This window comes from Xenopus laevis, chromosome 6L, assembly GCF_017654675.1.
Source record: "Xenopus laevis strain J_2021 chromosome 6L, Xenopus_laevis_v10.1, whole genome shotgun sequence".
In the NCBI taxonomy this organism is placed as follows: Eukaryota; Metazoa; Chordata; class Amphibia; order Anura; family Pipidae; genus Xenopus; species Xenopus laevis.
This window is the reverse complement of record NC_054381.1, coordinates 35923703-35947539: the sequence shown is the minus strand read 5'-3', so window position 1 is coordinate 35947539 and position 23837 is coordinate 35923703. Positions and strand designations below refer to the sequence as shown.

The 23837-nt window shown below is 39.2% G+C and overlaps 1 protein-coding gene across 1 annotated transcript in view; it reads right to left on the bottom strand.

Annotated features, from left to right (window-relative positions):
* Nucleotides 1–20997, bottom strand: part of scin.L (scinderin L homeolog) — an 89835-nt gene extending 68838 nt beyond the window's left edge. The window contains 3 exon segments of the mRNA NM_001092620.1: nt 10070–10231; nt 11094–11248; nt 20769–20997. Of these exon segments, the coding sequence (NP_001086089.1) occupies nt 10070–10231; nt 11094–11248; nt 20769–20961 (510 nt within the window). The 5' untranslated portion in view covers nt 20962–20997.
* Nucleotides 20998–23837: the final 2840 nt, after the last annotated feature.

The window sequence follows — 23837 nt, the reverse complement described above, 5'->3', positions numbered from 1 at the left end:
TTGAACAGGATTCAGGTACAAGACATTAAATACCATTCGTTTTTTATGTTTGTTTTACTGAAATTACAAGAAAAACAAGCTAAGCAAGCCTACTAAATAATACAGTGCTTTGGCACCACAAAGTGCCTTGGCTTCCAGTCAGGAGTTTCACCAACTTCTTATCTTGAAAGTATCTTAATTACTAATAAAACTGCATTCTTCTTCCTAACCTTATTTTTTTACTTCAGTGCTATGTTTTTGCTTTTACCATTTTTATGGATTTGTTGTTGTGGTTTCAGGGTTCATTTCTGCTAACTTTTAGATATGAGTATTTCAATTTATCTTGTCTTATGGAACAGCCCTTCCTTTTTTACTGTCTGCTTTCTCTTCCTCTAAGAATACAATTATCAACAGATTGCTTTCCTGCCGATATTAAAGGTATAGTTCATTTTCACAAAACATATTAGGGGGTCATTTATAAATCCCCTGTGCACTAAAGCCAAGGGCACATGGTGCATTGACTCCATTGCTCTCAGACAGGGTGCACAGTGCAGCCATTCCCATAAGCAGAAGTTCTCTTTGGATGAGCACTATGGGGAGCACTCTTGTACCCCTTACATCAAGGGTACACATAGCGTTGACTCTGCTGCTCTCAGCCTGCTTATTTTTTTTCAGGCTGAGAGAAGCTAATCTGCTCCATACCCAGCTCCATTCATCTGAACACGGAGAGGATCTGCTTCTCTCAGCTTAAAATTATTCTTTTATAAAAGTGAGTTGCCCCTTTAGGTGCAAATCATTTTGTCACATAAATAATGGAGCAATGCTCTTAAATGACATGTAAAGCCTACATTTTTCTGCCATGTGTAAAAGTTGGGAACATCTCCCCCACCCAAAAGGCATTATTTGTATTGCATATATCCCCTCTGTTTGCCAGAGTCATTACATTTAGCAGCTTTCACCCGAGGGCAATTTTCCCTCTGACACATCATCACTGCATTTAGGTCTGCAAACAGCACATATTTAATGTAAAGTTCATGCAATTGAAGAATGCAGGCTAACCCAGGCAGAATTTACTATGATGACAAGTCCTGCTTGGATTGAGCACTGCAATGGTTACTCTGAGCTCTGGAGAGGCGGTTACAAACAAAATAGCATCAGACAGCTAGAACTGTGGGAACCAGCAATGCTATATCTTCATTGGCTGTTAGACTGGAGGGTGTGTAGTAATCTGAGCTAAGAGTAATCTGAGCTAAGAAGAACAGCCAAAGTAAATTCCAGAGGGAGAGGGCTGAGTGGGTTAGAGGAGGAGAAGGATTTCTAAGTGATTAAGAGGATGCTGCAGCCTTACTGTTAACCTTTTAACAATCAGTGTGATAGATATTTAGAGATTTCAAAGAAGCTCTTGAGTGATTACATTTTTGTGTTGGGAGTTTACATGTCCTTTAATGGCAAATCAACCATGAGCTTGTGAAACCTGCAGTTCCCTGTGATTGAGAGATTGAGCTAACACAATTTAGCTGATGACTTGGTAAACCACACTGTCACAACACTATTTATTTACTTTTAAGAAACTACTGTAACTTCCTTAGAGACCAGAACAAGAAGGTGCAAAAAAACGACCTAGCTAACTGATTCCCAGCATGATGACTACAACTGGCAGTGTCCCACCAGTGCTTGAGAGTTTCTGGGGGTTGTAGTTTTCCAGATTCAGAAGAGCTTCCCATTGCTGGACCAATAGCTTCTAACAGCAGCATGAAAACACAGAACAGGACTAGATTTGCACTGTGTGATTCTACCTTTAAGTAAACAACTGTAACTATACAGGTTTACTTAATTTTATTTATTTACAGCATTATATTAAGTTTGCCCCAGAACAAGGAAATATTCAGGTGTTTAACCAGAACTGGTTCCTTAACTAAATTATACTTCAATGTAGCAGAACATTGTGCAGCTCCTTAGTACTCAGGAGACATTGAACCAGAGCTGCAAGAAAGATGAGTGTTAGGGATTGCAGGCGGTTTACTGCTGGGAGTTTCTTGCTATTTATGGTTTTAGAATACATTTCTTTGTATATATATATAACAAAAGTATACGGAACGCATTCCAAACGAAGTAGTAAAGCCTGGGTGCAAATCTCGATAGAGGTAAACATTTGGGGGAATAGACGGCACACCAAGGACACTTCAACAGCAAAATAAGCTTGAAAACATTGTTCTTTTCAAGCTTATTTTGCTGTTGAAGTGTCCTTGGTGTGCCGTCTATTCCTCCAAATATATATATATATATATATATATATATATATATATATATATATATATATATATATATATATATATATATATATATATATATATATATATATATACAGATGCCATCATTCCGCTTAGCATGCCCTGTCATACTTTCTTAGAAAACACGCACAGTATGACACTGAAAGTGGAAACAGAAGAAGATTAAGAGGGAGAAGTGAAAGCAGGAATGGGGATCTATGGAGCAGGAGAACAGGAATAGAATCAGAAAGGAAGTCATTCATGGATGAGAAATGGAATACAATGTATGTATGGAAAAGGCATTTCATTATTAAGTACAGCCAATGACAATGTTTGGCAATATGAATACTAAAGCAAGCATTATATATACAGGTATGGGATCCGTTATCCAGAAACCCATTATCTAGAAAGCTTCAAATTGTAGAAAGGTCATCTCCCATAGACTCCATTTTAATCAAATAATTCATATTTGTGTAGAGACCCTCAGGGGCAATCCGTGGGCTGCTGTCGCCTGGGCAGCAACCCCGATGCCGCAAACCCACTCACCTGTTCCATGCTTAAAAGTTTAGCGTCGGAGCATGTCAAAAGGGGCTAGCGCAGAAGCGCGTACTGCGCTTTCTGCACTAGCAGAGCCAAAGTTGCAGGAGGCGTTTTTTTGCCGACCCTTGTAACTGGCCATTCACTGCCACATGAGGCAAGGTGCTCTTGCCTCATGGCAGGAACGGCCCTGGTTTAGGCAGCCTCCCACTTAGGGGCAAATTCACTAAGCGCCGAAGCGCCGAACGATAGCGTTAATTCGCTAGCGTTTGGCATTTTCGGTACTTCGCAAATTCACTAACGAACGCTGGCGTAATTTCGCTAGTGTAACTTCGCACCCTTACGCCTGGCGAATTTGCGCAACGAACGAAACTACGCAAATTCACTAACATGCGCATTGTTCTTTACGCCACCTTTTACGCTAGACTTCCTTCGCCACCTCAGACCAGGCAAAGCGCAATAGAGTAGATAGGGATTGCTTCAAAAAAAATTAAAATTTTTTCTTATTCTAAGTCCCAAAAAACGCTGGCGTGTTTTCTACATTATGGGTGATAGGCTGAAAAAGATTGAAAAATTTTTTGGGGCTCCCCTCCTTCCCCCCTACATTTCCTGACTCATGGCAACTTAACTATACAGTGGGCACATGTGTAGGGCAAAATAAAATTTTTATTTGATGTTTTGAAGGTTTTACAGGCATTTGTAGTGATTTTACGTATTCCTCCATTGAAATTTGAATTTGGCGCCGTATGCAAATTAACCATTGCTAGCGAAACTTCGCTTCGCTTGACAAATTAACGCTAGCGCGAAAATACGCCTGGCGAAGTGCGGCGAAGTTGCACCTGGCGCAACTTCGAATCTTAGTGAATTTGCCCCTTAGTCTTAGCCACCTAAAGTGGTCCTGTAAATTTCCCTGGGTCCTTAGAGATTGGATTGCCACTAGATGGCAGTGTGTAGATAGTTAAAAGGGGAAGTTTATATTTAGCACAGTAGTGCCGTAATAGTCGCTCTAGGAGTGAAGAACAGAAACAAGATATTTAGCGAGCAGCGCTTTGGCTCCAACAAGGAGATTAGTGGGGTTAGTACACTTGCGGTGACCAATCCGCCAGACAGGGACACAAGTGGGTGAGGTTAAAGGTCAGGGAAAGGGCCAGGAAGCAAGATACCACAGTGGGATCTCTATAGCTGGGGAAGTCACCAAGACAGGCTGCCCTACCCAATTGCAAGGGATTATTCTCCAATATCAAGGTGTGAAGGTTTTCCACTCATGTACTATGACTGACTTTTTCCCTGATGATGTGAACTGAATATCCTATACTGTTCAATGAACCATTTATTTCTTGGAAGCATAACCCTCTCGATTGCTATTTCTTTCAAGCTGCCTGGTAAGTACACCGGGAGAGATCCAGAACTACTGGAAGGTAAGGTGTAAAAAAAAGGCTCAACAACTGCAGCATAGTCCTGTACACATAGTCACCAATTCTCACACTGGATACACTCACGGGTGTGCTGCATTTGTAAAAATTATTTCCTTTTCTCTGTAATAATAAAACAGTAGCTTGTACTTGATCCCAACTAAGAAATAATCAATCCTTATTGGAGGCAAAACCCTATTGGGTTTAATTAATGTTTCAATGATTTTTTTAGTAGACTTTATTAGAAAGATCCCATATCCAAAAACCCCAGAGATCAAGCATTTTGAATAACAGGTGCCAAACCTGTACTTGCTAAATTGAACTTGCAGCACCTATATATATTGCGCCATCTGTAGTTCAACTGCATGGAAACATTAAGGGCCTATTTATCATGTTGAGTAAAAATTGTAGGAAAGCATAACCAGTGATGTTGTCCATAGCAACCAATCAGCAATTACATTTCCACACTTAAAGGAGAAGGAAAGGCTAAAATAAAGTAAGCTTTATCAGAAAGGTCTATATAAATACATCAGTTAACCCTCAAAGTAATGCTGCTCTGAGTCCTCTGTCAAAAGAAACACTGCATTTCTTTCCTTTTATTGTGTATACATGGGCTTCTGTATCAGACTTCCTGTTTTCAACTTAAACCTCCAGGGCTAGGGCTTGAGCATGCTCAGTTTGCTCCTCCCTCCCTCCTCCCATCCCTGCTGTAATCTGAGCTCAGAGCTGTAAGTGAGCAGGGAGAGACTCAGGCAGGAAGTGATGTCACACCAAGCTTATATGGCAGCTTCTATCCTAAACAAACAGAGACAGTGTCTAGAGCCGTTTACTTAGGTATGGTAAAGCATTCTGCAGAATAAATATAGTGTTATAGTTTGCACTGTTGTGGCTAATCTATTGGCAATAAACTGTCTTGGAGCTTTCCTACTCCCTTTAAAGTTAAAAAACAAAAGCAAAACTCTGATTGGTGATGTTTTCCTCCAATTTTTAAACAGCATGATAATTAGCCCCATAACTATCAAACACATGTATCGCTATTGGAATACACAGAATGGCTTATTGTATGTATCTAATACCAAAGGAGCTTTTGCTGAGCAGTGGTGAGAAACAGAACTTTCTACAATGCAGCATTACAGAAACAAAAAGGAAGTTTTGGTTATATTACATGTCTGGTAAAGAAGAAATATGCACCTTTCACTCTGAGTCGCTTTGTTTGGGACTGGGTTGTACATCTCTAACACATTAGTTTGTGGCTGATATTAAAGGCACGCCCAGACGTAGACGCTCAAGGCACAGTGTTTTAGAGTCATTTGTGCACAGCAATAGCAAAGCCTTTACTTTGGCCTGTGGCGATGGGAGAGTAACTATGAAACTGCACTTGAGTGAGGCACCAAGTTTTTGTGTATCTGATACAGGTACCAGTTTTATACGGTGGCCACATACCAATCACCACTGTAAGTACAGATATGGGATCTGTTTATCCGGATAAATTTCAGAAAGCTCCGAATTAAATCTGTCTACCATAGACTCCATTTTATCTAAATAATCCAGATTTTGAAAAAATTATTTTTCAAAATTTTTTTTTTTGTACTTGATCCCAACTAAGATATAATTACTCCTTATTTGTAGCAAAACCAACCTATTGGGGTTATGTGAAGGCTTATTTATAAATGGTCGAATTTCGAATTTATTTGAATTTTTTTATATTTGAATATACTCATAATTCGATTGAGAGATTATTTAAGAAAAAATTAAAATGGCTTATATTCGATCGAATGGTTCTGACCCCAAAATTCGAATCGTATTTGATTCGTATTCAATAGTGATGGGCGAATTTATTCGCCAGATGCGAATTCGCTGCGAATTTGCGCAATTCGCCACCAGCGAATAAATTCGCGAAACGGCTGCGAAAATTCGCTGGCGAAATTTCGCCGGCGTCAAAAAAAAATTGTCGCCAGCGTCTAAAAAAAAATTTTCGGCGAAGCGGCGCAAATTCGCCCATCACTAGTATTCATTTCATACTAATCAAATTTTTTAATCAAAAAAACGTGAATATCAGGAAGGCAATTAACATATTCAAATGTTCAACGGACCTCTGCCATTGACTTGTGCATGAACTGGGCAGGATTGAGGTGGCGAATATTCGAATTAGGACTGTTTCCATGGTCAAGGTGTGATAAATCTCACATTTTAATTTACATTCGAGTAGGGGGATTAAAATTCGAATGTATACATTTTTAAACTCACAAATTCGAATTGACTATTCGACCCTTGATAAATCTGCTCCTTAATATTTTAATTCTTTTCTAGTAGACAAGGTATTGAGATCCGAATTACAGAAAGATCCATTATCCGGAAAAACCCAGGTCCCAAGCATTTTGGATATCAGGTCCCATACCTGTACTGCAGTGCTCAAGCACATCCTGTAATGTAAGGCTAAACTGAGCAACCTCTGAGTTGAGTCATAAATTTTACAGCGTTAATTACAGCTGTGGCTTATAACCTCAAAGATCAAAATTTCCATTTGCTAACTAATAGGTAACTTATAGTAATTTATATTCCTACATTCTTTCTTTCTTTAAAAAAAATAAGAAGAAAACCTTGCAAGCAACATTTCTTCTATTTTGTGGATTATTAAACAAAAGTTACCATGCCAATACACATAATATACAGGTAAGGGACCTATTATCCAGAATTCAGGGATTTTCTGAGAAAGGATCTCCATACCTTAAGTCTACTTAAAAATAATTTAAATACTAAATAAACCCAGTAGGCTGGTTTTGCCTCCAATAGGGATGAATTGTATCTTAGTTTGGATCAAGTACAAGGTACAGGTATGGGACCTGTTATCCAAAATATTCGGGACCTGGGTTTTCAGATCTTTCTATAATTTGGATCTTCATACCTTAAGCCTAATAGAGAACCTTGTAAAAATTAAATAAACCCAATAGGCTGGTTTTGCTTTCAATAAGGATTAATTATATCTTAGTTGGGATCAAGTTTAAGGCAATGTTTCATTATTTCAGAGAATAAGGAAATCATTTTTAAGAAAAATTGGATTATTTGATTATAATAGTGTCTATAGGAGACATATGTTTCAAATGTTTATTTAATCTATGGGAGACAGCCTTTCTGTAATTCTGAGCTATCTGGATAATGGGTTTCCGGATAACAGATCCCATGCCTTTACTGTTTTATCACCACAGAGAACAAGGAAACTGTTAATAAAAATGTCATTATAACGGAGTGTAACAGAGATGGCTTTCCCATAAGTTGGAGCTTTCCAGATAACAGATCTCACACCTATTTTTTTTTTCTTCCAATAAGGATTAATTTTATCTTAGTTGGGATCAAGTACAAGCTACTGTTTTATTAATATAGGGAAAAGGGAGATCATTTTAAATTTGAATCATTTGATTAAAATTGAGTTTACGGGAGATGACTTTCCGGTAATTTCTGAGCTTTCTGGGTAATGGGTTTCCAATGGGGATCCTATACCTTTACTGTGGATAGCACAGAACATAATGTGTGATCACACACAACCCAGTGTACTTGCTTGGACCCATCCCCTGTATAGTTTTGTGCACACAGTCTATAAGAAGGCTATCGTGCAAGCAATATTGAAGTAGTTGTCGTGCTCATGCAGAAGTCTCATACAGGATGTTAGATGGTGAAGCCAACAGTCTGATAAAGTGTCATATGATTGCAGTTATCTGCCATTAGTGATGCTCTGAATGCTTAAAGGGCCAGCGTTCCTTAGCTTATAATTGCTGCATATAAATGTACCATTTGCTTTATATGCACAAACTTCTGTGAAATTATCTGTGGCTCAGCAACCGCTCAGGATCATTAACCAGCACGGGCACATTTGCACCTGGGTAGTAACCCATTGTAACCAAATACATTTTGACTTTCATTTTTTGACCTGCAGCTATTTGTTGCTCTGTTTTACTGCCCAGGTGCTGATTTGAGCAGTAATATTGTATGAGCCTGAACGGTTTCACAGACAGTTTAGCTACAAGCACTTTATTACCTCTCATGGGGATTCTACTGGGTTTACAATCCATAGGGAAGACGGCACAGGCGGAGAGAGGCAGCACGTGGCACGTGTCCTTGCTGGAGACGTGGCAGGCGACCCCGCCACCCACTAGACCACCAGGGTGAGTCCTTACATATATACTTTATATATCTATACTGCTGCCATGATTGGGGGAAGACACAGGGAAGCAATAACAGTTTTCAGTAGGGATGCACCGAATCCACTTTTTTGGATTCAGCCGAACCCCTGAATCCTTTGCGAAAGATTCGGCCGAATACCGAACCGAATCCTGACCCTAATTTGCATATGTGGTAAGGGGAAAACATTTTTTACTTGTTTTGTGACAGAAAGTCACATGATTTCCCTCCCGCCCCTAATTTACATTTGTAAATTAGGATGTGGATTCGGTTCGGCTGGGCAGAAGGATTCAGCCGAATCTGAATCCTGCTGAAATTAGTCACAAGATGACAGCTCTAAAGTTTGTTGCGTGCATGATATGAATTTAAAACCACCACCTTATTTTTAGATCTGGCTGGAAGGAAGTTAAATAGCCATCCGAGACATTTGTCTCTGAAATTGTTAACAAAAGTGGTAAAACATAGCAAGGGTGCAATCTATTCACGTAAATGTAATGTGCTGGTACTTGCACTGGAAGTTCTACTGCAACACATATGTACATTCAAACTCAATTTTAACTAAGAAATAGCTCTGATTTCCATTATGTTCTGTCTCTGTATTGAAAACTACAGGATTGACAAAAACAAGGGCACATTGTGTATATAATTTGCCAATATTTTTATGCACTTCTTTTTCCCTCTCGCATTCACATAACACAAAGTAGTGTAACTTTCATCGGTAGCCATTTAATTTGACTGTGTGTATGCTCATTGCAGATGAGCTGTTTAGTCCCATGCTCATTCAATAATGAAATAGATCTGAATAAAGAACATTTCTCATAAAGGATGGTAAATGGTAGGGATGCACCAAATCCAGGATTCGATTTGGAATTTTGCCTTTTTAGAAGGATTCAGATTCGGCCGAGTCCTTCTGCCCGGCCGAACCAAATCCTAATCCTAATTTGCATATGCAAATTAGGGGCGGGGAGGGAAATCACATGACGTTTTGTCACAAAACAAGGATGTAAAAAATGTTTTCCCCCTCCCACCCGGGAATTGGTTCGGTATTCGGGCGAATCTTTCACAAAGGATTCAGGGGTTCGGCCGAATCCAAAGTAGTGGATTCGGTGCATCCCTAAATTGTAAAGAAAATAATTATGAAAAGGTATTATATGATTTATGTTTTTTTCCACTGATGATAAATCAGCGTACCATAACATGAAGGCACACAGACACACACACAGATACACACAGACAAACACATTATGATCAATAAAAAAAACTTTTGCAGCAGAGTCTGCGGATTGTGTGCTCCATCCTACACTTGTGTGCTCCATCCTACACAATCGTTTAAGACATACACACACAAGAAATATTCTACATATACTAATGCTGTTGGATCCTACTCACTATTGCTATTGTGCTATTTGCTGATCATGCCTAGAGGCAATCACCTAGTAAAATATTTACCTTAATTACTTATGGTTATGTTAGTTGAATCTTTTTTTTATTAAGCTATCTTAGTAGTCAAAGATTAACTGTGTAACACTTAGCTGTGCTCTCCCTATATATATATATATATATATATATATATATATATATATATATATATATATATATATATATATATATATGGAACCAGAGGGGAAAAAAAAGTAATTAAGGTCTGTAACATTTCTGTAACATGTAACAGAGGATGATGGTTATACAACTTACAGCTCCATGGTCGATAATAAAGCAGTCGCCACTGTTGAAGTTGGACCAGTTAAGCGGCACCTCTGTAGCTCTCACCACTCTCCTTCCCTTAATATGCAGAAGTCGTTGTGCACCAAGTTCATTAGTAACAACATGCTGGAATCCAGATGCAACTCCACCAGCCTTAGGGGGGAACAAGAAAAATAAAATTGTATCTATAGGTAAATACAATAGAATTAGCATCTCCAAGAGACACCTTCCTTAGCTGAAACCAACTTCCTTAGCTGTGCAGACAACTGAACTGAAACTGAAAAAAGTTTTTGGAAAGTGAACAAGACCTTTACGTAAGCGCATTGTTATAATTTCATCTTCATTGCTCTGTTTGTTGCAGAATATATGGTCAGTCTTGTTTAGCAAATATGGATGCAATTACCATTGTAAGCAATTTCTAGCATTAGTAATTGATAGCCCATGCTATAGGGGTCATATACATCGAGCCTGGACAGAAATGCAGACTATTAAGCCCTCATAGCTAGAGCACATCTTTCTGGGATCTGGCTGCACTCTGCACCTCACACCAAATAGAAAAGCAGCTCAATGTGCAGAGTGCAGCCATGTGCAGGGCCCATTTTTTGCAGTTTGCACCCTACCCTGCACATACCAATTGACATATTATATCTTATTTTAAAAGTATTACTTCAGAACACTTCTGTTTTAGCACAGTCTTTGCATTAATAAGCCAAGATACAAGCTAAAAGTTTAAGACATGCACTATATGTATTGATTTATTTAGATATTCATAAAACAGTAGCTTGTACTTGACCCCAACTTAGATTTAATTAATACTTGTTGAAAGTAAAACCAGCCCATTGGGTTGATTTAATGTTTACTTGATTTTCTAGATTATAAGGTATAAAGATCCAACTTATGGAAAGTTCTTTTATGTGGAAAAACTCGGGTCCCGAGCATTCTGGATAACAGTTCCCATGCCTGCATTTCATTAATAATATATTGTGACTCCTCTTTGTATCAATCCACAACTTACCTTGTACTTTATTCCACCTTTAAAGTAGCCAACAAATTCACTTGACTCGTGTCCTTGAATCTCTCTGTATTGCACAGGTTTTCCTCCCAAGTATTCATCCAACTGCACAGTAAATATGGCCGCTGAAGTACTTTCATCTTGAGAGCACTCCTTTCCTGCAATGTAAAATAATAATTCAGAGAATGTATCTCTCTCTCTCTCTCTCTCTCTCTCTCTCTCTCTCTCTCTCTCTCTATCTCTCTATCTATCTATAACTCAATGGCTATAGAGTAAAAGTAGAAACACGTACAGATAAACTGTATAATAATTATGCACTAGGGAAACTCCAGTATCTAAGAATTAGTTTAACATTTAAGAGCATAGATTTTTCTGCAGGAGTTTGATTCAAATTTCTTTCTACTGTAAATAAGCTTCTAAGGTTCCAGATTTTTGATTTACTATTGTAATGATTAAATGGGGCATGAAAGAATTTGTGCATAAGCACGCATTCCACATATAGCCTCAAAGAAGTTTTTGAATGAAAAAGTGTAGTTATAACTGAAACCAGCTGTACTATACATATATCTGCAACCTCCATGCTGCCTATTGTAAATAAATAACAATGCAGAATTGAACAGACCTGCTGTGATACCTGAGGAAACAAGGAAACCAATTTGACACCCAGGATAAGTAGGTTGTTTATAATGATTTACAGAATAAAACGTGTGCTTTCTTGCACATTATTATGTTCCTTATTTATGTATTGTATTGTAGTATCTTTTGTCCTGATAGTAACTCACCTGCTTAAAGGAGAAGTTAACTCCCTACTGCTAAATGCCCCCATTCGCCACTCTTCACTGGCCCCCTCCCTGTTCCTCCCCACATACCGTTCTATTAGGAAAAGTGACCTGGGCAGAAATACTGACCTATATATGCACTTATATATGCGCTCATGGGCACCATGTTCGGTAGCTTTGCATTATTCATGATGTGAGCGCCGACACTTAAGCTTATGACGCATGCACAGTTGGAGCCAGAATGCTGAGTAAAATACCGAAGAAACAGAATCTACCGAACATGGAGCCCATGAGCTCTGCAGCGCTACTAGTGGCACACCCTAATGATATTTGTTATTGGTCGAGAAGAATTAATTTCTGCAGCAATTTAAGTACAGCAGCTTAGATGACTTTAAGGGATCATTAGCAACATCTAGTGGGGGACTTAGATTTCCAGTGCTGCCCCTGTAGTTTATGAGAACTGCAAGGTACGTAGGAGCAAGTATCAATAGAGACTGTGAATTTCTGCAGTATCATTAAATTAGAGCTCATGTGAGGGGTTGTTCGCCTTTAAACTAACTTTTTACATGATGTAGAGAGTGATATTCTGAGACAATTTAAAACTGGTCTTCAATTTTCATTATTTGTGGTTTTTCAGTTATTCAGCTTTTTTGTTCAGCGGCTCTCCAGTTTGCAGTTTCAACAGCGATATGGTTGCTGGGATTTAGTTTACCTTAACAATCAGGCAGTGGTTTCAATAAGAGACTGGAATATGCATAGGAGAGGGCCTGAATGGAAATCTAAGCAATGCAACATTACAATAATATCAAAATTGTAAGCTCACAGAGCAATAGTTTTTTGACTGCTGTGGTCAGTAATCTCCACTTAAAAGCTGGAAAGATGTAAAAGAGGAATGCAAATAATTAAAAAACTATACAAAGAAAATAATGAAGACCAATTGCAAAGTTGCTAGGAAAAGGACATTCTATAACATACTAAAAATGAACTTAAAGCTGAACCATAAGCAACAGTTTCACCAACTGGATTGTTGATCTTTATTCTCATACATCCAACCTGTAGCTTTAGCCTTTAAATTACCCATAGGACTCGTGCCTAAGGCAATAATAACCCATTCCTTAACCAGTTTTATGCTTCAGTTGTTCCCTGACCCCTTGTAGATAAGGAAGTTTCACAAGCAGGAGACTGCTCCGTCAGTTCGTTTTTATGCTGCTGTATTTGACTGTGTAACTGCTTAGCTTTTTATAAATCAATATTAAAAACATTCAATTTTGATTCTGACAGCAGATTTTTTTGACTTAGTAGATATTCTTTCTCTCCCAGGGGAGTTCATGAGTATTGTCTTTACATTAGAAATATGGCAGGACATTAACAATACTATATCTGTTCTTTTGCATTTAGCGTTATCACTTCAGTAAGTCAGCAAATTGCTTTTACCCATATTTTCTCTAAAATACTCCAATTTCAGTTGTACATATATGTGTTAATGTTAAACTGGTTAATTCAGTTTGTGGCACATGCAGCATTTCTCTGCTGGCCGGCATGGAATCTCCTGAATGACCCCACCACTTGTCACAGGAGGCATTTGGGTGGCATACGGGATTTCCCCACTAACTGATATTCAATTATTCATCAGTGCAGTTAATGCTGTTTGTGTATACAGGGCTACTCGGGGTACAGCGGGTACAGCTGTACCGGGCCCGGGCCTAAAAAGGGGCCTGGCTGTGATGTAAAGTTATTGTGCCGCTGAAGACCCGAAGCCACGCCGAAGACCCGAAGTCGTGCCATAAAGACCTGAAGCCGTGCCGAAGACCCAAAGTCGTGCTGCAAAGACCCAAAGTTGAAGTCCTGAAGCGTCAAAAAGACCCGAAGCTACGAAAGGAGCCAAAGGAAACCAAAGAAACTGAAGAAGAACCTAAGGTAAGTTCCACTGAACACCAATTTTTTTTTATTTAACTGAACCCCTGGTAACAAATGTTTTTTTTAAATATTATATGGGGGCCCTGACCACCAATGTTTTTGTAAAAACTTTTATGGGGGGCCTAGGCACAATTCTTTTTTTCATTTATTAGGGGGGCCCAAGCCACCAATGATTTTTTTAAACTTGTAGGGGGTCCTGACTTTTTACTGTGGTGTGGGGTGGGCAGGAACTGGGGTGGTGTTTGGGGGCAGGACCTGGGGTGGGCGGGGCCCAGAAAATTTTGCTGTAGGGGGCCCTGTGATTTCTGATGGCGGCCCTGTGTGTATATATCTACAATGGGAAACACTGACTTTTTTAGGATCAAAATTCAGCATTCAGTAACATAAGGAATATCTCATATAACCTAGAAGACCTATACAGGTACAGGATGCCTTATCCAGAAAGCTCTGACTTACAGGAACAACATCTCCCATAATAGAATCCATTGTAAGAAATTCATTCTAATTTTTCAACGATTTACTTTTTTCCTAATCAGTACCATGTACTTGATGGTTACTAAGCTGGCCATTTATTGCTGGCCAACCGGTCTCTTTTAAAAAATGAACCAAACCTCAGGACTGCACTGCCATGTTATCCTTTGCTCTCAGATTTCCCTTGCACCAATCGAAGATGAGCACTGCCCTTATGCATAGCACCCCAGGCTGTTTTTTTCAGTCTAATTGTCCTGGGGTAAAAGGACAGTAATAAAAAAAAAACATTCACACAAAAATTAAACTCCCAGCCATAGCAACCAATAAGATATTTGCATTTAAACACATACGGGCAGTAAATGCTTCCTGCTATAAGTGACTAGACCTGTAGCAAACCTTTAATTACATAACCCCTAAAGGCCTATTGCAAATTATCTTAAAATACTATTGTCTACACAATACTAAAAGTTAGTTATAAAGTAAACTACCCATTAAAGAGGCATGTAGGATCACAGTAACATTGCTGGACAATAACAAAACATAAATAGTAGGGTTTATATATATATCAAAGATTCAAATTACATGCAAATAATCACTGAAACAGGAAGTAAGAGGTTCAGGCTCATAAGAGCTTGCAATCTAAAAGATTAACAGAATGTTGGACAATTTCCATTGACATTGCAAAACATGAAATGCCAGCTATTTTCCAAACCGAAAAAGGAAGTTCACTGGAAAATGGACATTTAAAATGATAGTTTTAGACAGTATGTAATCTTTATCAATGATTTGCCCTTTGATTCTGCTTTCATGCAACCTTCGACTTAACATACTATGTGCTGCCACAGATAGAAAGGTATGGAAGCTTTAGCCATGTTTTGCATTTGATCATCCTTCACTGTTCCTTGCCTGCTCCGGTATATACAGGTTCTCACTTTTAGAACACTATACCAACACATGCTGTGAAAGGTCACTCGGTCCAAATTATAACCTGTCTGTGTACTTTGTGCAGGAGTGTGTGGGGATTGCTCCACAATCAGAGGTGTGTTTGCACTGAAGGTGTGGTGACTGCACACAGCTTCTAAATCACTACACACACACACAAGATAATATATATTTGTGTTTTACATAAACCACTGTTTAGTGAATAATGTTTGTATCATTAAAAGTCAGCCAAATGCCTGCAGTACACACCTTGGGGCACTTTTAATACGAAGGAAGCAAACACAGTGATTGGTTCATTATCAGTGCACCCATTCCAGCTCAGCCTGCCAAGGACAATTTAAACTATGTATATTTATGCATTATATTCATTGTACTCTCTTATGAAACGAGGCATAATGATGTAGGATCACAGTAACATTGGTGTATTCTGTGCGTTATTATCTGCACACTTGTGGTTGTTGATGGTGCAAACTGACATACGGTAATTAGGAAGGTACTTTCTGCCAAGCCTTAAAGGGGAACTATCGCGATAATGAAAATTTAATATAAGCTTCCTCATATTGAAATAAGAAACTTTCTAAACACAATCAATTAAATGTTCTGCATTGTTTCTGAAATAATCAAGTTTATGTTCATTATATATATATTTCATGTTTCTCTTCATTCTCTCTTCATACAGCAGTGTCAGATGATCCAATATATCTAATAGGGGGCTCCTTTCTTAGCAGATGTATTCAAGCTCACTCAAATAACTGATTCCAGTGCAAACAAAATCTAACAAAATAACTGCCTTGTGCACAAATCTTGCATGTAAAGAGAGGATTTCTGGTGATTTTAATACAGTGAGCTCTAATTCATCTTCTAGGCAAAAGGAGATCCCCTATTTTATATATTGGATCATTTGTTTGAAACCCAACTCCTGAATGAAGACAGAATGAGGAGAAACAGATGCTGAGAGAGGGATAGTGAAGATAAACTTGATTATTTTAGAAACGGTACAGAATTTTTAATTGATTGTATTTAGAAAGTCTCTTATTTCAGTATAATATTATAATATTTTCGCAATAGTTCCCCTTTAAAGGGGCAATATAAACTATACAATATATTCACTTTATTCTCTTATAAATGTTAAAACCAACATGCTGGTGTATTCTGTGCAAGGAGCATTATTATCTGCATACTTGTGGTTGTTAAAGGGATACTGTCATGGTAAAAATGTTTTTTTTCAAAATGCATCAGTTAATAGTGCTGCACTGAAATCCGTTTCTCAAAAGAGCAAACTAATTTTTTAAATTTAATTTTGAAATCTGACACGGGGCTAGATATATTGTCAGTTTCCCAACTGCCCCCAGTCATGTGACTTAACAAGAGAACAATGGGAAGGTAACCAGATAACAGCTCCCTAACACAAGATAATAGCTCCCTGGTAGATCTAAGAACAGCACTCAATAGTAAAATCCAGGTCCCACTGCAACACATTCGGTTACATTGAGTAGGAGAACAACAGGCTGCCAGAAAGCAGTTCCATCCTACAGTGCTGGCTCTTTCTGAAAGCACATGACCAGGCAAAATGACCTGAGATGGCTGCCTACACACCAATATTACAACTACACTTGCTGGATCAGGAATTAATTTTTATATTTTAAAGTGAATTATTTGCCATGTAAACAGTGTAATTTAGATATAAAAAATACATCATAAAAATTACGACAGAATCCCTTTAATGTTGGTGAAAACAGTCATAATTAGGAAGATACATTCTCCCAAGCCTTAAAGGGGCAATATAAACTATATAAATGTATATGCATTGCTTTCACTTTATTCTCTTATAAATGTTTAAACCAACGTGCTGGTGTATTTTGTGCAAGGAGCATTGTTATCTGTATACTTGTGGTTGTTGATTTAGAAAGGTACATTCATGCACGCACTCTAATTAAAAGAGCCTTCATGGGGCAAAATTAGCAGTTAAAATGACTGAATGCCTGACCCAAGAATTAACATTTGAACAAACTATCTATTAAACATTCAAGTAAGATAACACTTCTAATTTAAGTGCTTCCTCCATAGAGCTGCTGTATATTTACACTTACAGACAGCACTATGCAGTGTCAATTCAGCTGCTTCAAATTGTGGTTTGTATTGTGCCACCCTACTTTCATCATGTGACCTGATGGACAGACGAACGCCATCTTCAGCGGTTCATAAACCAATCCCTTAGTATTTAAAGGAGAAGGAAACCCAGTCGGCGCAAAAACCCTCCCCCCTCCTGTGTGTTGTCCACCCTCCCTCCTCCCCCCTGGCCTACATGTCCCGCTGGGCAAATGCCCCTAACTTGTTACTTACCCTTCTGCGCAGGTCCAGTCCACGGAGTTCACAGGCGCCATCTTCTTCCACGTGATCTTCTTCCTGCTTTGACCGGCGTTTTGGCGCATGCGCAGTAGGAGCATTTCGCCGGTACGTATCTACTGTGCATGCGCCAAAAGTCACAAAGTTTTCCGATTTCACGTCGTGACTTTTGGCGCATGCGCAGTAGATCGTACCGGCGAAATGCTCCTACTGCTCATGCGCCGGTCAAAGCAGGAAGAAGATCGCTTGGAAGAAGATGGCGTCGGTGAACTCCGTAGACTGGACCTGCGCAGAAGGGTAAGTAACAAGTTAGGGGCATTTGCCCAGTGGGACAGGTAGGCCAGAGGGGAGGAGGGAGGGGAAGCAACACAGTAGGGGGGGGGAGGGTTTTTGCGCCGACTAGGTTTCCTTCTACTTTAATATAATATATATAGTAAAGATCCAATAACTGGTGCCATTACCTTGTTGATGCCAGAAAGGATTACTGACAGACAATTGGAATTACATTGGAATAATTATCATATATGTAAGCAGTGAGATGCCACATATTGTTTTCTCCATCTTCCTTTATTGCAGCATATTGGAAATGGCTTGAAATAACTAGACTATAATACAAATATGGGATATATTATCCAGAAACCCATTATCAAGTTTTAATACTAGTTGAGGTACCCCAAATTCTGTCCCACAACATGAGGCTAGTACCACATTATAACTATGGGTCATATCTCTGCATAGCACTGGCCTTTATTTAGGGTGGCACAAAATAAGCCATTGTTAAAAAAGAACCATGTGAAAGGAGGTCAGGAGTTCCCCCCTAAGCATAAGAGTGACCCAGTTTTAATACGAGAAAAGACTGCGGTCAAATTTGATCAAGGCAGTAGAGCTATTGCGGCCCAAGTTCAAAGCAATATGTGCTGATAAAATCCTACACTGCCCACACCACAAAAAACAATATAGCTACAGTGACGTAATGAGGTTTGAAGCTTCTTCCCATCTGCAACCATTGGGCATCTTATTATAACGTAGAAGAAAAATGGGGTGGCTCAAGAAAAAAATGTTCAACAATGGCCCATCCAAAGCCCTGATCTCAATCAAGATGAGAATCTGCGTCACTTCTAGTGATCGGCACATTTTTGCGCCAGCCATGCATTAGCAGTGAAATTTGCATTTTGCCATCTGCAAATTTTTTCACGACACTGCGGCAAAAAATTGCCCCAGACAAAAAAGTTGCAGAGACAAAAAAAGTTGCCACAAGAAAAAACGTCCATTGACTTTAATGCATTTGGAGCGAGAAAACTGGTATATACTTACCCCAACATACTCATGGGAAGAATATATATAATGTATATATAATGTAATGAATGAATGAATGGCTAGTAGGAATGGGCACATTTTTTCGTCATTTCGTCACAAAAAAATGTTGACGCCCATAGACTTCAATTCGCCAGTGGCAAATTCACCCAAGCCTAATGGCTAGCTGCATGTTTAGTTGCATCTCTTTTTTACACCAACTTTTACCCTCTGAGGTGGCATTAAAAAAAGTGCACATTTCAGGAGCCAATCCAAAAAGACACCTTTATAAATATCACAACTGGAATCTGAAGCTGATGTCAGAAATGGTAATGGACAGTATAAAATCAGGAGAATCACACACTTTTGCAAATACCATACTTATTTTATGCCACTTTTTAGTTTTTTTTTGCAGTAAATTATTTTATATATCTTTAAATGATGCTGTTATATCTGCAAAATGTCTGCATCTTCTGAAGATGTTGAAACATTATAAAATTAATTTTGAGTTTCATTGCTTCAAAATAAACATTTTACAAGGTTGTATTTGAGAGCAGACTGACAAAGCTTTATTTAACCTTCCTCAGTGGCTAAAAGTACAGGTATAAGATCCATTCTCCAGGAAACATGTTATGCAGAAAGCTCCGAATTACAGGAAGGTCATACACTGTGGACTCCATGTTAATTAAATAATTCAAACTTTTAAAACATATTTCCTGTAATAATAAAACAGTACCATGTACTTCAGGGGTGCCCAAAAGGTAGATCCGGATCTACCAGTAGACCTTTAGCTGGTGATCAGTAGATCTCAAGACCATGTCAACAAACAGCTTGTCTAAATCACCATCCTGTTTCATGCTTTTCATTCAGATATTTATTTTGTTAAGGTTACATAAGAAATAATTTTTTCTTAAATAAAATGAATAATTAAATTCTTAAATATAGCAATATAACTTTTTCTATGAATAAATGTAATATTTAAATAATATTTTCCATGGAACAAAAGGCAAACAACGCTTTTATGGATGTAGATCATTATCGGACATCATCACTAAAAGTAGACCCCGCTTTAGTAAAGTATGGGATCTCCTGATATACTTGATCCCAACTAAGATATAATTCATCCTTATTGGTGGGAAAACAAACCCAAGGGCCCAAACAGTCTGAATAATACCTGTATAGTGTTTGAAAGCCAGCCAATAATATCCTTCTATAACATATAACTGTAGCTCTTAGAAGGCATTTTGCAGTGATGTGCAACCTGCTGTCCTCCATCTATCGAAGAGCAGCATCCCCTGCATTAAAACTATATACAGGTATGGGACCTGTTGTCCAGAATGCTCAGGACCTGAGGTTTTCCAGATAACGGATCTTTCTGTAATTTGGATCTTCATACCTTAAGTCATGTAAACATGAAATAAACCCAATAGGCTGGTTTTGCTTCCAATAAGGAGTAATTATATCTTAGTTGAGATCAAGTACAAGGTACTGTTTTATTATTACAGAGATAAAGGAAATCATTTTTAAAAATTTGGATTATTTGGATAAAATGGAGTCGATGGGAGACGGCCTTTCCATAATTCGGAGATTTCTGGATAAAGGGTTTCCGGATAACGGATCCCATACAGTCTAATGGGTTCACCTATTGCAACTGCATTAAGGTAATTACTAAAACATATAAAGAGAGAGAGAGAGAAAGAGAACAGATACTGGCAATTGAATGAGCAATTATGAAATGCTCTGTGTTGCTTTGTAGCCTGTAATCCTACTGGGAGCTGACTTGCCAGTCCTCGCATGTTTTCTAACAAACAAGTTATCACAACACCTCAGTGCAGCGCTGCTTCTGCTGAGAAGCAAGAGAGCCTGGTGTGTAGAAAAAGTGTACACTCCTATATCACTATGTGATCCCAAGTAGGCAAAATGCACTTACCCAGCCAGTAGTGCAGATCATAGTACTTGCTATTATTCTTCGCTATGGTATGAAGCACCAAGTAAGCATCTCCCACATAGAAGTTTCCGTACAATTTCGGTGGGACTGGTACCAAGTCCATGTTCTCAATCCTCCAGATCTGGAGTCCAGACGACTGGCCGGCATTTTCAAACTGTTTATGATACACGACCATGATTTACTTTGAGTTAAAGGGAAAACTTCAGCAGTGGCACACTAGCAGAACTGTAAAACAAATCATGCGAAGAACAGAGCTTTATAGAGAGAGCAGGAAGGGGGAGTGATCTGGCAAGGCGTGTTCTCTGGTGAATATTACTGCAGTTAATTCATGCACTAGGGCTTGCCAAGTCTCCGAGCACAGCCTGCAATAACATAAACACCAAACCCCATGGAGTTTCAGCAATATAATATATTGTTTGTACAGACAACCAGCTCATTTTTATGGTGGGAGATTTAGTGTTTGCTCGTTTCCATAGAATAAAACTGTAATGAGATAATGATGCATGTAACCCTTCACCATTCATTTTAAAGGTAGTTACACAAAAGCAAAAAAAAAGATATGTATCATGTGAAATGGTTTGAAATATTGTAACCATGATGCTTGGCAGTCTGTTTATAAATGTATGTGGCTTTCTGGTACTTGCTCACAGCACTTTGCATTATAAAGGTACTGCCAGAATTGTTCTGCTTGCCCTGTTTGTTCTATGACTCAATGCGGTCCAACTAACTGGTGGCCCGCTGGCCTCATCCAGCCCATGCCCCCCCCTCTTGAGGCAATTTTGGGCGATTTCGGAAATCTGCAGCGATCCCGCCGGCGATTCGTATTCTAGCCGGCGAAAAGGCAGTTCGGGGAGATTAGTCGTCTGCAGTAGAGGAGATTTGTCACTCTATGAATAATTTCCCCTTCTGTTTTGTTTGAAGGGTAAGGCATTTTTCAGTAGCAGTATGCACAAAATGTCTCTGTTTTAAATATATTGATAATGGGTTGAGTGCAGAGGAATCTTGTATTTGTCTAATCTCCCCTTTTGCCACCACCCTAAACCTCAAATTCAGATTAAAAAATCCTGTATTTTTCACACATGTAATCCCTCTGTGATACCTCTATTGTTCACACCCTAAAGCCCTGTACAGTGCACACCTGAGACCCAGACTGAAAGTGCCCACATTGTTCATCTGTTCACATCTCATATAAACTGCTGGAGCGACACCAGCATTGCGTCACTTTATGTAGCACAGTATGAACTGCCTGCCCTATGCTCCCTGTGTGTGTCATACTCTGCCTGCCCTATGCTCCCTGTGTGTGCCATAGTCTGCCTGCCCTATGCTCCCTGTGTGTGCCATACTCTGCCTGTCCTATGCTCCCTGTGTGTGTCATACTCTGCCTTCCCTATGCTCCATGTATGGGCCATACTCTGCCTGCAATAATCTGCCTGTGTGTGCCATGCTTTGCCTGTGGGAGGTGAAACTGGCGGGGGTTTGTTAACATTTGGAAATACTTCTTAAGGGTCCGTCAAGGTGTTTAATCATGTGCTACGGGTTGCTGTTTTATCCACGTGGGGGGGACGAGGCATATGGATTTAAGGGTATGTGTTATTATGACTTAATAAACTTGTTTCACATTTGAGTGATGATGAGTGATATCCCTGCAGTGAGCACCAAACATTTGTTTTTTTTGTGTGCTACCACCATTAATGTGGAAATGGTCTAAGTTATTATGGTAACATGGGTGTGGTTTAAAGTAGGTGTGGTTTAAAAATAGGGATTGATCAATACTGGCTTCCATTATCGGCCCTCCACCAAGTAGGCCAGACAATTCAGGCCCTTGGTACCACAGAAGTTGGACAGCACTGTTCTATGTGATTATAACTATCCCTTATATACATGATCCAAATGCATGCCTGTTTATTTATTATGTCTAGAGAAAATGGTTGCGTGTCAAGGTTATAAAGGCTGGAGGCCCTAAGAATTAAAGACAGTTCAACAACAGATGGAGGGCTGCAGGGTTGATTTAGCTGAAGAGTATAATAAAATATTAGACCATTGTTACACAAAATCTTTACAGAGTGGCAACAACCAAGGGACACTGCTAGGAATCATTTTGCATTCCTGAGTTTGAACAATTTTAAACCATCCTGGGAAGAGAATGTAGCAGTGGGATAAGGATTGTGGCTGTGGGATAGCAAGTATAGTAGGGGGAGTAGGTGCCTATAGTAACAGTGGGATATTAGTCTCTGGGAAGGGAGTGTGACTGTGGGATTGCAGGTATAGTAGGGAGAGATAGTTGGCCAGCTTAAATATATTGCAATATATTAACAAACAACCCCTGTTTTGTTTAAAGGGTAAGGCATTTATTAGTAGCTGTATGCACAAAATGTCTCAATGTCTTAAATATATTGATAATGGATTGAGTGCAGAGGACTCTTGTATTTCTCTATATGTATTTTGTGGTCACAGCCTCATTGTACTCCTGTCTAATGGTTTTAAAAATTAGTGATGAGCACAACTATCCCTTGTTTGTTATAGTTATACAGGAGCAGTGACCAGCTCCATGTTGTAGCTCCCACCCCTCCCAGCTATAGTCAGGGGATCCCACTGGTGGCTAATAGGGATGTCGCGGACTGTTCGCCGGCGAACTTGTTCGCGCGAACATCGACCGTTCGCGTCCGCCGAATGTTCGCGAACGTAACGCAACGTTCGCCAAATTGGGTTCGCCTTAGCTGCCGCTTTTTTTTGCCATTTCTCCCCCAGACCAGCAGATACATGGCAGCCAATCAGGAAGCTCTCCCTCCTGGACCACCCCCACACCCCCTGGACCACTCCCCTTCCATATATAAACTGAAGCCCTGCAGCGTTTTTTCATTCTGCCTGTGTGTGCTTGGAAGAGCTAGTGTAGGGAGAGAGCTGTTAGTGATTTGAGGGACAGTTGATAGTAACTTTGCTGGCTAGTAATCTACTTGATACTGCTCTGTATTGTAGGGACAGAACTCTGCAGGGATTTGAGGGACATTTTAGGTTAGGTAGCTTTGCTGGCTAGTAATCTACCTTCTACTG